Here is a 14951-nt window from a genome sequence, read left to right as displayed (position 1 = left end):
GCTTCAAAAGGTCTGATAATGATCAGCCGCTACATGAACACATAACATAGATTAAGGATTTCTTAAAAAAAAAAAAAAATAAATAAAAAAAAAAAAAATCATTCTTACTGGTAGAAAAACTATGTAATGGAGAGACTGTTCCTAAATTACCTCAAATGTATCTCTGGCATGCATTGTTTCTTATCAGCAAACATACAAGTACACTGATACATCTGTAATAAGCTAATAACTGTCGAAATATTGGTCTGCCTCTATTTGTTAATGTAAGAAAAAACATAAATAATGTGTGTAAGTAAAATGTATTTAAATAGCACTTTTTAAAACAAAATGTCCAATGCCTCCCAAAGTCAGGACAGTGTTAAACACAAGATTCATTTCTCAGCACTTTCAGGGGCTTAAATGTGTCTTGAACAAGTTTCCTAACATAAATAGACAGCTCAGCAGCCGAGCGCCTCACCTGAAAGTGATTGTGATTGTGATGTTACGCTACATCACCAAATAATATAAATGCGAAGACAAAACAACAACACTCACCTTAATCCAGGGGTGCTCAAGACTGTCATCAATTGTCATTCTCTTCCTGCAAAAGAAAATGATCCACCAGTGAGAAAATGACAGCGCAGAGACTTTCTATATATGTCTACACAACAGAGAAGTCTCTTCTTCGGGTTTGGTATAAAATCCTACTTGGGATCCTTGACCAGCAGGCGGCGTATGAAGTCCTTAGCCAGCTCACTGGTGTTGCTGAAATACTCCTCATCAAAGTCATAGTTGACAGCTGAGATGTTTGTCAGGGTCTCCTGCTTGGTCTCGCCCAGAAACGGTGAGGCACCGCTCAACCTACGGGGACGCATATTAAGGCTTTGCTTTAAAAAACACACGGATGACGAGCGAAGTGGTTTACGTTGCGACAAACATTCAACTGCCAGTTGCCACCACTGCCGTGGTGTGAAACATTACTCACAGAATGTACGTGATCACGCCGATGCTCCTGCAGAGAAAGAGCAGAACCAAACATGAAAGGAAACTGCCACACGGATCAGCATACAGAGGAGAATAAACACATGTTGACATCTTACCACATGTCTGCCTCCAGTCCGAGCGGCTCATAGTTGACTATTTCAGGCGCTGTAAAGCACAGAGGAATGAACGCTTTAATTCACACCAGATGTGGAGATCTGCAACGCACTATCATCCACATACATGGTTTAACTGCCTTGCCAGCGTGGGCACACACTAGCACAAAAAAAACGATTTAGGGTTTTTGTAAGTGGAACATTTTTTACTGATGGGGGGAAGAAACACAGTCTCACCAACAAACTCTGGCGTTCCAAAAATGTTCTTGAACTCATTTCCCTCTTTAATCTGATGAGCAATCCCAAAGTCAATCAGCTTGATCCGGGGATTGGGGACGTTCTTGTCTAGCAGCATGATATTCTCGGGCTGAAAGATACAAAACATTACAGCTGAACATGAGAGAATCAGGTTTTGATACAGTACCCATGTAAATAGAGAGCTAAGAAAGAAAAAAGCTATACATATACAAAACTGTACATAGTAGTTTAATATTTATCTTGTGAAGCTTTTTGTCGCTGTTTTTATCTGTTTTTCCTATTTCTTTGTCTGTACACTGAGAGCAACAAAAGAGTCCTTGTATGTGTACTATTGAACCAAAATCAGCAGGTAGCTCGACAACCTTGTGTGTCTACAGCCTCTCTTCCAGATGGAAAAACCTTTCCACAAACACAGACATGCTAGATCCTAAAAGAACACCATAACAGACCTAACTAACACGTCAACTACAACTGCGGACCCCAGAGCCTCGCAAACAAGCCGCCTTAACCCACACAGACTGCTGACCTTGAGGTCAAAGTGAGCAATGCGTTTGGAGTGCAGATACTGAACGCCGTCCAGGATCTGCTTGAGAAACTGGGTGGCTTCCTCCTCCGTCAGCGATTCCTTCTCGGCCAGGAAGTCAAAGAGCTCCCCTCCGGACACCAGCTCCAGGATCAGGATCACGTCCGTCTTGTTTTCGAAGATGTCGTGCAGGGTGATGATGTTGCTGTGCTGGATCTCCCGCAGGATGTTGACCTCACGCTCGATCTCTTCGCGGCTCACCCCCCGCCGGCTGGACGACAGCCGCCTCTTCTTGATGAACTTGGCTGCGTACTCCACACCAGAGCTCTTCTCCTTACACTTACGAACAATGGCAAACTGTCCGCTGCAGGGAGGAGAGAGCAAAGGGATGTTAAAAAATAAGGATAATATAGTCCCAGCTGCATGTTATTATGATGATTGAATTCTTGGCTGCAGGTCAGACTACAGAAGCTATATCAAGACATCACTTTGGGCAATGATAACTTGTGATGGGAAGTGATCATTATTTTTAACATTTTATAGGTTAAGTCAGTGCTTCCCAAGTTGTTTGGCTTGTGCCCCCTTAAAATGAAGCACCTTCTACTATGACGTAGGCGTTCAAGCAAAACATTTTTTCTTTCTTTCTCAGATTGTTCATCTGAGGGATTTTAAGAAGCCTGGAGAGGTGAAAGTGTCCAGTATTTCAAGAAACAAGGAGAAGTATTATTGATGCACAGGCAGAGTTTTTCATTTGTTTTAGGAAACATTAAGGACTCAATTTGTCAGAATAAATGACTGGGTAAACAGGAGATTTTTGAAGTGACTCCTTCTTGTGACTCCTCAGATTTATCTCAGGGACCACTTGGGGGAAACACTAGACTCAGTAACAGATTAATAAAATAGTTGGAAATAAAATGGTCTAAGTAGCAGATAGAAAAGCTTAACAATTGATACATGATTGAAACAGTACATGTGCCGGCCTTTTCTACTGTATAGAGAGATAATGGAAATATATAATTTTGTTTTATAGTATCGGGTTTAAACGGGAATTAATAAATAACATTACTGACGAGAACAATAAGACAACGTGCAGGTGAGGATAAAACAATTCAGTATCCTTTAGAGACTCTAAGCCACAGCAGAGGTGGAGAGGCACATTGAGAGGCAGTGATGTCACACTTTTGCTGCATTACTGCAGAAGAAAGATAGCTGAGGTAGAAAGTTTGTTTAATCTGCTAATACTGGATGACTCGCTTGCAAACTGTCAAGCACAGCGTAAAAAGCATATTTGATATATTGCTGACACATACTAAATATTTTGGCCATCGTTAGATCTAATGTTTTGGATGGTTTGCAGCTCATACATGGCATCAAAATGCATCTTTTATTTGTGAAAAAGTATTATTATACTAACATTCGTGCTCAGCCATATACACCCTCTGCTGCAGCTATATGGTACCTTACTTTTAAAAAGTTGTTTGAGTTGTTTCAAAAAAAAAAAACTAACTGTCATGCTGTGCATATACTATCAACTAAAGACACAACACTACATATGTGGACATGCAAACCTCTGAAGGCCTTGAAACAATGCATAAATTAATAAATCCAAAAGCATCATAAATGTGTTTTGGGAGCATTCACACTTGTATTTAAAGCTGTACAGTGACTGGGACACCCAAGACAAATGTTAGAGTCAAGTGTGACCAGAGTCTTTTCTCAAACTGATGACAGTAGAGGTATCGGACAGATGCTTTTAGGTGAGTTTTGCCAGAGAAGAAAAGACAATAAATACCTGCCCAGCTCCTCTCCCATCTCATAATACAACTCAACATCCTCTTGCCTGAAGCCAGCCATGGTGTGCGGACTGGGATTGTACTGGGAGCAATGCATTGAGAGTCACTACAGTGAAAAAGAAAAAGATATTAACCCCGTTAATACAGGGAGTGAAATGTGAAATGACATGACAGACAATACAGTGACCAAAACAATGGCCTGTTGGCAGATCTAAACTATGAGAAAAGTCATAACTAAAGGCCATAATTCCCATTTTCCTCTAACATGGAAGTTCACCTCTTGAGTACCTGCGTTTCTTCCCTCCTTATTTGGCCCGAGTCAGCACAGCTCCAGTTTTCTGGCTGATGTCAGACCTCTGCATACCAGTCTTACTTACATCATCTCCTGCCCTGGTCCAGCTATCTCTCACTCAATTAAAGGGACTGGGATTTAGCCAAACAACCGTGTTTTTGTCTCATTTGAACCTTGTTTAATGTGACTGGACTATACATAAAAAGTTTAACTGAAACTAATTCTGATTGTAGCTCATACCTCACACTGGTGAGTAGCTGTAAACGATGCTGATTAACGACTCTGCTGTTGTTAAAAACGCTTTGAAAAGCAGGCAGCAGAGACACTTTCTCTCCGTGGAATATCATTAGAGAAAAGCGGCATAAAGATCAGGTTTATTGCCACAAATACAAAAGGAAACTCGTGTCATAGGTACAACTTATTAACTTCTTCAAGACGACCAGAATACAAAAATAAGGGAATCGCAGCGACGGAAGACAGCTAGCTTAACGTTAGCCGGTTTACTAGCTGACGTTAACGTACGGTATAAACACCGGCTTTCGCTGTTTGTGACAAGTGTTACTTCAGTAAGGAAAACATACAATTAATAACACTGGAATACTGTCAGAAACATATATGTTTAACCGAAAAACTGTGAATCCGTTGCTGTAACGTATACTTACAGTATGGTTGGCTAAGAGCGCTGCATTCCCCTCCGAAGTAGTTGTGTGTGTGAATTCCCAGACTGAACAACAGGGTCAAGCTAGCCTCGGAGAAACACACAACTTCCGGTCTTCTGTGTCAAAATAAAGGCGTGAGCACCGGCGTGGTTGCATGAACAGTCAAGGTAAGCCACTGGAGTTGTATTTTTGTGGGTGTGCTCCCACAACTAGTAAAAATCATTTGTTGCTGCATTTGAGCTTTTCTTGTGATAATTCTGGTGCCGTGATATCAATAGATATCAATGGACTCTTTTTTGATTGGGCATAATACATAGTACATAGTACATATGTTATATATTTGATCCTGAGGATCACTGATTCTACTTTTATTGTATTTTTCTGATTACTGATTCTAACCGATTGTGTTTTTGTTTTCTTTGCACTGCATTTCCCTGTGCTGCCGTGCCAATTTGAATTTCCCTCACCTATATCAAGATCAATAAAGGAGCATCTTAAGTTATTATAGTATAGTACAATATAGAGATACACATTTTGGGTGTAGACCTGAAACACTGGTACTATTAACTCCTGCAGTGGTGGACTACTTCTAATAATTCTCATTGAACACTGAAATGCATTCCTTGTATGCTTAAACAGCCTTTCAGTTAACTACATACTAAAAGTGTGTGTGATGTTGCAAAACACCAACTACCATAGTGGAATTGTGGACACCAAGAATGTTATTTCTGGGAATTTAGGTTTATTTTAATGACATGTGAAAACTTTAAACTATCCAAGTTTTAAGTAAATCCTAAATTTTAGTGGGTTTTACTTTTAGGGATAACCTAATGTAAGGGATTTATTTCTTCACCATAATTATAGCATTGTGGAGAATTCTTTGAAACAGCATTTAGACCTTCATGTGGCAAGATAATATTTACAGAAAAGGTATTTTAAGGGTTAAATGGAAATACTGAATGTTAGGAACATGGTTGTCACTCAAATGTTTCAGGTGGTTGGGGTTGCACTACATCTGGATATTTGGGGTCATGACTTCAAAATCCTGGATAGGGACCTGAAAAATGTTAGGTACACTGTTGTATTTACATGTTTATGTTGCAAGTGTATTTGCTATTTCAATGTAAAAGTCAGATTGAAACAACATGTCTTCATATACACTACAAGTACTCCTTCATCCAGTGCTTCCTATAATCTGCCTGTCTCTTCCCTTATTTATTACAATAAACCCATCACTCTGACCACTAAGTGGCAGTCATGTATGAGGTGCCACCATGCAGATAAAAGTACTGTTATCTTCTGGTATAAAGACGTTCACTGGATTTCTTCTTGTGCAATGCTATTATTTTGAAGGCAGGGTTCGCTTAACTTCCGGTGCTGTGTCGCTTGATGCAGGTAAATATCCGGCAGACGGGAGGACATATGGAATGACATCATGTAGAGTGAATCAACCCGCTGCAGTACGTCAATGAATAACAAGATCAAGCATGCAAAGATTAATGAGGGACTGAGGTCATTCAGATAACACTGGGTAACCGAGGTGACAGTACTCAAAAAGAACTAATTAATTATATTATAATAATAATAATAATGTACGCTTTTATTTCACACTTGCTTTGACAAGGTAAACATATGTTTTCCATGCCAATAAAACCCAGTTAAAATTAACTAAATAAATAGTATAAATGTTCACCTACTTTTTTTCTAGTTTGACTTATAAGTGAGTTTATGGTTGCTAGGATGTAGAACAGCTATTGAATGTATGAATGTACAAACGAAATGTCACAGGCATAATTAAAACACACGCTAAAGAAATCACAAGAGCATTCAGTATCCAACCCAAAACTTGGATGAATAACTGGATAGTTCAAATATTTATAATCATTTAACGATATCCATTGCCACTTCAATTCTCAAACAAGTATTCTGCCAAACAGCTAGCTGTAGTACTTCGAATTTCTTTGCTTGACCATTTTCCTTAATGGCATTTTAAATAATATTTACAAATACAACACAATACAAATTCAGCAAGAAGTCCATTAAGTTACTTAGTGACCACATGTTCATATAACATGACAACATTTTGTAACATGTGAGAAGAATTTAGTGAGCATAGGATGGTAACAAAAGGTTGGGTTTCTGTGAAAATCCGGTTCCTCTGGATCCTCCCACTGCTCCTAATGCCATTTGCAAGAATGACAGCTCCCGAGTCAAAACTATCAATCAGACCCAGGAGCAGTCTCTAACGCACTGCTTGTGCACACCTGCGCACCCCCTATTTAAAACACACATTATTTTATAGAAAGAATGTTGGTCTATGTTAATTGATGATTTGTTTATACTAGAACAAATCTATTTCTTTTTAAGACACCCTTTTTTAATGTAGTTTTACATTTACATTTGGTGAAATATGTTCACTTTCAAACAAGCTGCTTGTATGCCAGCTAGCCACAACTATATTAGCATAGTTTGTTAGTGTTAATTGTTAATCAATAACCTAGAGATAAAATCTATGTAAGTTTAAATTTGTAGTCATCTAAACTTTAGACACCAGAAGTGTTCTGTTGTTATGCTCCTGTTTGAAGTTTTCTGCTGTATTTTGGAGTACTCGTACTATTGTCATTAGCTTTACTTCCTGTTTTATTTTGTAATCATTGGTGTTTTTGTCTGCGATGGACTGGCGACCTGTCCAGGGTGTACCCCGCCTTTCGCCCGATGCCAGCTGGGATTGGCTCCAGCCCCCTGCGACCCTGTACACAGGATAAGCGGTTGATGATGGATGGATGGATGGTGTTTTTGTCTAGTTTTGTTCCCTGTTTGCCTTGATTGCTCATGTGTCTCGGTCTCACCTGTGTTTAATTGAGCCTTCGCTAAGCCATGCCCCAAATGCGCAGCTGGCCAATCACATCGCAGGTCTTGCTCTAACTGAAATCCGTTGGCTTCTAGCTTTTTTGTTGTATTTTTACAAGCTATGGTCAAACATTGTTGCTGGGGCACTTGTAATAGTTACAGTCACTACCCAGAGAGGTTGAAAGGAAAAATTTGACATTTCTCCAGGTAGTGCAGTAATGGACTGTGGCAGCAGCGTGATAAAAGTCTGACGGGTCTGAAAGTTTGTTGGACTTAAGCCTTGATTATACTCGGGAGCGGACACAGACTACTTCTGTTTATACTACCTTCAACAGTCAGCTTGGCGGACACGTTCCACACATGCGCAGTAGATTGGTTGTTGCCCTGGTAGCGCTAGTCAGTCACAAAAAATGGGAGGCACGCGGACCCAATGCGTACCTCCTCTAATGACGATTTTTTCGTCACACAGACCCTAGTGGACCCTCCCGTACTCGTGGACGCAGAAAGTATAATCCTTGCCTTAGCAACAGAAACTAAAGCTGATGATACACGGGGCAACTTTTTGAGCAATGTTGCTGGGCAATCTTGCTAGGGGCAAGTCCAACAGATAGCGATAGCGATTGTTTATCTTAATAAACCTATTTGAACTGCATCCGCCTTGCCACTGTCTGCATTATGGGTCCACACTTCTGCCTCCTTCCACTTCATTCAGCCTGCCTTATAGGTTTGGTGGTTGGGGCTTGGCGAAGTAATACAAGCAGCAGAGAGCAACGCAGAAAGTTTTGCATTGTATATTCAATAGTTGTCGACTGCAACTTTAAATCTGAGTCATATAATAAAATAATTTTAATCTATAAAGGTTTCACCATGTGCATCACGACATTCTGCACCTTGCTGCCCCACTATACACAGCTGGGGCCCTTTTTTTCTCTTTTCGCCCTTCTCCCTCCAGCAGCCTGAGTCCGCCACTGCCTCCAGTGTATAGAACAATTCATAAACTGCTTACAAAGTTGATGTTTCAAAAAGCAAAATATTTGCAGATTAGCAGTTTTACTGGAGGAATACCAGTGTACCATAAACTATAATTACAGTGAAAATACAGGTTTAGGGATGGAAAGCATAGCCACAATGTACCAGCATTCAAGAGTCCAAGTCACGTGGTTCAGGTCCACAAATGTGGTGACTGAAGAATTCCCAAAATCCTCAGTAAAAAACAGATAAAAAATGACCACAAGACAATAAAGAAACATTTAAAGAAAAATATCAAATATGATGACTCATATTTATGCTAGCAATGTCTGTTTCAAATATGAGCCTAAATAGTATCGTTAATTTTTAATTTCATGTTTGTGTTGATACTGCTACTTACTTGTATGATTTATATTGATAATTTCAGACATATCGAATCAATTTTGATCAAGTCTATTAAATTTAAATGCCATGGCACCGCGCTTATTTCCTACTACTACTGTAACTTGTGTTTTACACCATGAACGGTCCTCCATCTTTAAAAGCTCAACCATGTCTGTGTTGCTTCAGTCTAAACTGCCAGGCCCCAGGTAAACTAGACTAAAAATGATTAGTACACATAGATTTATTTAGATTATCTCACTTCTGTCTCAACGTTTCCACCATAGAGTTTCCACTGATTAATATCATGACTTTTTTTAGTTTTGACCTTTTTTTGACAGACTTTGACTTTAACCAATCAGGGACGTATTCGCGCGCTCGTGACGGTGGCAGCCAATAAAAGATCCAGCACAGCAAAAAGTGGGCGTGGCGTCCCTAAACAGCTGGTGGGGGCTCGTGTGAGGGACTCGAGCCGAGCGGTTGGTTGATGGGGGAAACAACAACAAGCTAGGCATCATGAGGGTCCCCGAAACGCTGATTTGGACCGCTTTTCTCATCCAGAAGGTGAGAGAGACCGAGTGTGTTTCTTCGAAAACTGTTTCTTTGTGCATTTGCTTCGCTTAGCGGCACGTGGCTGACAAAAACAGACCGTGTTTTGGGATTATATTAGCTGGGATGCTATGACTGTTAGCTTGCGGAGATCACCGTGGGCCCTGGGAACCCAACGAACCCACACACCACTCACCTTTTTGATGAAACATGAACGTAGCTTGATTACTGCTGATTCACCACATCGTTGAAACCAACACATCGTTTATGACAAACTGTGGATTGGGAAGTAACGTTATTAGCTAACAAGTCACACATGCAGCTACATACGCTACAGCTACACATACGTGATAACGCATCGGGAATTTGGGACTTGAGGATATTTGTCGTTATAATGTCGCTGCCTAAAATATTGAAACCGTACGTTGACCCGCCGGTAGTTTTTCTTCTCTTCTATGTGTAACGGGTGACACAGACTCTGGTTTTACAGATACAGAAGGTTTTCTAAATCAAGTTCAACTTTAAGCACTTTAATTCTTTAGGATCCCAAATACAGTAGTCGAGGCCACCGGTCGTTACCTTGTCAGTTTATTATGTACACCTGGCAAAACTAATAACAACCCTGCAAAAATTCCTTCCTCATTAAACTTGAAACTGTTTTTTTGTCGTGTTGATTCAGTATTATGGTAACATTCGAGGTTGTAGTTTGTTTTTTTACCCAATTTCTGTCAGTTAGGGTAAACTAAATGTTACAGTTCAACAGCACCTCAAACTAAAAGGTTTATACTCATTTTTAGTGTACATAAAATGGGACTATGGTGCGGGGAAATGTTTCTTTTAATTTAAAGTATCATCATTAGTTTGTCCATCAGCATGCTCCATTGTTTACAAAAGGCTTCTCCTGGGATTGCAGTGTGTGTTAAGAATTATACATTTATTTTTTAAGTTTAAAATTATGCCTTCAGTGCGTACATTTATTAAGACACATTTGCTAAATCAATTTAAGGGATCCATGCTAAGCATGCTCAAACTCATGTGTGGAACTGCTGCCTGTGCAGCTCAACAACAACAGACATGCATCATGTGTACAATAACATCAACAGGCATGTTCTTGAATATTTGTGTTGACATATCAGTGGTCTGGAGTTAACACGGCTTTAACTTGCCTTGATTAAAAAATACATTAAATATTAAGTTGACAAAAACTAGAGGAACCATAGGTGTCAAGTCAGAGGTTATTCAGGGAGGAAGGTGACAGATCATGATTTTGAAATTTAATCAAGTTTGCACTGATGTAATTGAGTTTTTTAACATTCTAGTATTTTATTTTATGTTACATGATGTTTGTATATCAGGGCCATGTTGGAAATACGTTTTTATGTCTTGTTCTCCCATTAGATTGGTGTGTTTTGTAGCATAAATAAATATAAAGAAATCAAAAATGCCATTAAAAAAACTTGCCCTTCAACCCATTTACTCTAACAGAATTTCTTTAATCCCAAATATCAGTGTTGTCATCAGCCCCATATGTCCAAAATGCAAAATGCACACGACATTTTCAGCAATACTTTGAACTTGTTACAGAACATTCATGTGTGGCTGGTCATAATGTTGTCAAGTCTATGATCCAAAAATTAAAGTTGCGTACATCTCATGGACATGTGGAGTGATACAGACATTGTTGACATGTTGACAGGTGGTGGGAGAGTACGGCATGGCCCATTTCAGTGACAAGGGCAAGAGCAAAGGAAAGGATTACTGCATATTCTTCAACTCACAGTGGGCACGTCTACCTCAGGACCTCAATAAGGCAGTAAGTCACGAGAAAGATGTGATCAAGTCTTTTGTAAGCAATAATAATAATGACTCTTTGAAAATAATTTCTCACAAACTGCTTCACATGTGTGACAAACAACAGTGGAGATAAACTACTTTTTCTTTGTAGTTGATCAATAAATTCTATTTTAGGAAGTCTCACACACGGTGCTGAAATCTGATCTCCACTCTTAGTGCCTGTTAGGACTCGCTTGTTTCTGAACTAGCAGTGAATGTTGGAGTGAAATGAGTTCCTGTAATTCGCTCGTATTACAGTTTGCAGGTCATTGGCAAATAAAAAGGAATTCCTTTTTTTAATTGTATCATTAGGGAAAAAATAAATAAAAACTCAAGTATTTAGTACACAAGTTTTTAAAATTCATACAGCCCTTATCAAAGACCAGACTGCATCTTTGCTGCAACAGACATGATCCAGCTCTTTTTCATTGATTCAAGAAGCATTTTTTCTCAGTTATATCTAGCCGCACAAAATAATGTGTCATTTGCAAGATATTTATTTTATTTTTTATATTAATGTTAAATGTTGAACCATGAAAGGATCCAGCTCTGGTTAACATTGCATACCTTTTGTTTTAAAGTCGCGTCTTCAGATCTACGACCTGACGACATCGGTCTTGTGCTTGCCCTCTGATGTCCCGGAGGGAGGCTTCCCAAATCGCATTCCCATGGTGATGAGAGGCAACTGCACTTTTTATGAAAAGGTTCGGCTGGCCCAGCTTAACGGCGCCAAGGGCCTACTTATTGTCAGCAAGGACAGACTGGTAACCCTGCTTTATAACTATAACCATCTTAAGGCGGTTGCTTATAGTCATTGTGCATCAAGATTAAATGTTTGTTTATTTATTTATTCTTTTTAAATTACAGACACCTCCAGCAGGAAACAAGACTCAATATGAGGAGATTGACATTCCTGTAGCGCTGCTCAGCTACTCTGATATGCTGGACATCAGTAAGGTGAGAGGACAGCCACCAGCCATTATAAACAGTAGACAAACAGACCCACTGTGTCAGTGTTTCTCTTCCTGATCAGTCAGCAAAGTCAGTTAGCTTGAACATGGTGTAAATATTTCACTTTGGGTTAGTTGACAAGCGGGAAAACAATGGTTCTTGCTATATGTAAAATAATGAATGGTTGATGAGAATCTACTAGGGAGTTTCATACAGTATGTACTGATTTAACAACATTTTTGGCTTTGACCTAACTTAATGCAGTTTCTAACTCCTGCAGACCTTTGGTAAAGGAAGACTGGTTGCCATGTACGCACCCAATGAGCCGGTGTTGGACTACAACATGGTGATCATCTTTTTGATGGCAGTAGGAACGGTGGCTATTGGAGGTTGCTGGGCCGGCAGCAGAGACAGCAAGAAGTAAGTGGACACAATGAAGGAAAAGAGTTGGAAACTGACATTTAATGTGGGTGATCTCTCCATTATTTTAAAGGCGTAGTTGGCAAGTGTCATACACAGAAACAACTACAAGCAGTGATATACTGGAGGGTAAATTCATTAAAGCTTTTATTTATCAGAATAGAGGATGTCAATTAATTTACGTCTTTTAAGGGACTAACATAGTAATTGATTGCCAACGACAATGCAGGTTGTAGTGTACAGTTTACCTGACTTTGTACTTTCCACTTCATCACATTATTACAGGACACAAAGTTTACCCCTGCCTGTGCATACCACGCTTTTAGTCCCGGGTGCTGAATTTAAATCCTAGTTAATTTATCGGGGAAGTCATCTCTGGGAGAAATTAGTCACCGTTTTCTTGGCAAAGCCCTACAAGTGTAAGATTGCTCCGTCTTGTCTCTTAGAGGAGAGTGTATTCGTCTCTTCATTTCCAACCAAGCAGTCTGCATTGGACTCCACTAAAGGGCACTGTTGTTTATTTGAGGCCGTGTGAGTGACTCACCGACTTGAGCCAACCCGAGTCCGTCCTTCCTGACGGAGTTGCCAGGGCAACTGAGGGCATAGTCGGATGGGGTCTCTGACGCACAGCACCACAGGCTAAAAACATTTTGGAATAGGAGTGTGTTTTGAACTCGGGAAGTGGAAGTGAGGCCAGCAAGCCAGCTGCATTATGGTAAATATTGACTGTGGATGGTAGGATGATCATCTGTCTGCTTTGGCAAGTCACCAACCATCAGTGAATACTGTTTAATAAAACAAATAAAAGACAAAACCCAAGAGGCTGGATAACTGCTGACTGTGTTGCTTAAAAATCTGGCACAGGCGTGCTCAGATTCTGATCACTAGTCTTTCTGAGCCCCAAACAAGTCGCCTCAGGTCAGCACGACTCTCTGAATTTCGTGTCTCCTCCTGCAGACGCTACATGAAGCACAAACGGGACGACGGTGCGGAGAAGCTGGATGAGGAGACGGTAGACATCACGCCCATCATGATCTATGTGTTCGTGGTCATGTGCTGCAGTATGCTGGTGCTACTCTACTTTTTCTATGACCAGCTGGGTACGACAAATACACTCACACATCTTGATCTGAGCACATAATGTAACACTCAATACGCCGGTCTTGATCAAAAGATACTCGTTCACGTTTTGTTTAAAAAAGAAAAAGCTCTGTGGTCAGATCCAGTTTTATGTGACCAACATATTAATTTGCTGTGTGGGGGATGGTTTGCCTCTCATAGCCAGTCTGTAATTTTCCCCTCACTCATTGTGGTCTGGCATGGCTCAGTACTTTGGATACAGTGATGTGAAGAAGATGGCCGACAATGTTTTCCTTGTGTGACAAATAATCTCAACTCAAGGTTCACTTGCTAGCCTTTTCTGAGCTTTCAACCACATCACGCAGGCTTCCTTATTTACCTCGACTGAGACATTCGCACAAGACCTTTCCACACCTGATTACATAAGCGCACCACTTACTAGGCTGTCTTTTGTCTTTTCTAATGTCTGAACTGGATAAATATAGATGCTATTTTGGAAACATTGTCAAATTCTTCTTATAAGTCGTCCCTTGATACTAAAACATATTTAAAGGAAGAAGTAAGGCTGTTGCAGAAGTGTGCTTTAGTTTGTAACTGCAATGCCCAGTTTTAAATCATAGTCGACGTAGATGTAAGGCTCCACAGTATGTCTAATATGGTCTTCATTTACATTACATTTACTCATTTGGCAGACGCTTTTATCCAAAGCGACTTACATTTGAGGAACATACAAGCATCAACAGAGCATCAAATACAGATCTACAACTGACAATACATACTAGTAAGAGCAGCAATAAGTACTAGTAAGAGCTCATAGTACATATTACATCAATGGGGTAAATACCTAGGGAAGTTAGTTACTTAGTTACCTAAGAGAAAAAAAGTGCAATCAATACAAAAAAGTGCAATCAATACAAGATAATTGTAGGGGATAGAAGAACACAGAAAGTGCATGTTAGAGGTTAGGAGTTAGAGGTGTTATAAGAGGAAGTGTTCTCGGAAGAGATGAGTTTTCAAGAGCTTCTTGAAGTTAGAGAGGGACGCTCCTGCTCTGATGGCGTGTGGTAGCTCGTTCCACCATTGTGGTGTCACAGATGAGAATAGCCAGGACTGGGATTGCTTTGTGTGAAGGGATGGCAGATCCAGGTGGCGTTCGCTGGAGGAGCATAGCGGCCGAGAAGGAACGTGAGTTTGTATTATGGAGTTTAGGTAGATGGGTGCAGACCCAGTAGTCACTCTGTATGCAAGCATTAGTGACTTGAATTTGATTCTGGAGGCCACGGGGAGCCAGTGGAGGTCACTGAGTAATGGAGTGAC

The 14951-nt window shown here is 40.2% G+C and overlaps 3 protein-coding genes across 3 annotated transcripts in view; 1 reads left to right on the top strand and 2 right to left on the bottom strand.

The window, feature by feature from the left end:
- The window catches only part of dapk3 (death-associated protein kinase 3), a 10019-nt gene extending 5295 nt beyond the window's left edge, over nt 1–4724 (bottom strand). The window contains exons 1-8 of the mRNA XM_046051651.1: nt 4605–4724; nt 3650–3756; nt 1861–2221; nt 1314–1443; nt 1080–1128; nt 965–991; nt 688–840; nt 529–580 (exon numbers count right to left, since the gene is read on the bottom strand). Coding sequence (XP_045907607.1) covers nt 529–580; nt 688–840; nt 965–991; nt 1080–1128; nt 1314–1443; nt 1861–2221; nt 3650–3747 — 870 coding nt within the window. The 5' untranslated portion in view covers nt 3748–3756; nt 4605–4724. The remainder of the gene's footprint in view (nt 1–528; nt 581–687; nt 841–964; nt 992–1079; nt 1129–1313; nt 1444–1860; nt 2222–3649; nt 3757–4604) is intronic.
- A 4529-nt stretch (nt 4725–9253) lies between these two features.
- On the top strand, nt 9254–13710 carry sppl2 (signal peptide peptidase-like 2). The gene is made up of 6 exons (XM_046051649.1): nt 9254–9365; nt 11047–11163; nt 11765–11947; nt 12051–12140; nt 12415–12554; nt 13512–13710. Exons 1-6 carry the CDS (start codon nt 9318–9320, stop codon nt 13693–13695), a joined length of 762 nt encoding a protein of 253 aa, XP_045907605.1. The 5' UTR covers nt 9254–9317; the 3' UTR covers nt 13696–13710.
- A 781-nt stretch (nt 13711–14491) lies between these two features.
- Nucleotides 14492–14951, bottom strand: part of LOC123972451 (insulin receptor-like) — a 51298-nt gene continuing 50838 nt past the window's right edge. The window contains exon 14 of the mRNA XM_046051961.1: nt 14492–14503. Coding sequence (XP_045907917.1) covers nt 14492–14503 — 12 coding nt within the window. The remainder of the gene's footprint in view (nt 14504–14951) is intronic.

The sequence above is a fragment of the Micropterus dolomieu genome, linkage group LG06 (genome assembly GCF_021292245.1).
Source record: "Micropterus dolomieu isolate WLL.071019.BEF.003 ecotype Adirondacks linkage group LG06, ASM2129224v1, whole genome shotgun sequence".
Lineage (NCBI taxonomy): Eukaryota > Metazoa > Chordata > Actinopteri > Centrarchiformes > Centrarchidae > Micropterus > Micropterus dolomieu.
This window is presented reverse-complemented; position numbering and strand designations above follow the sequence as displayed.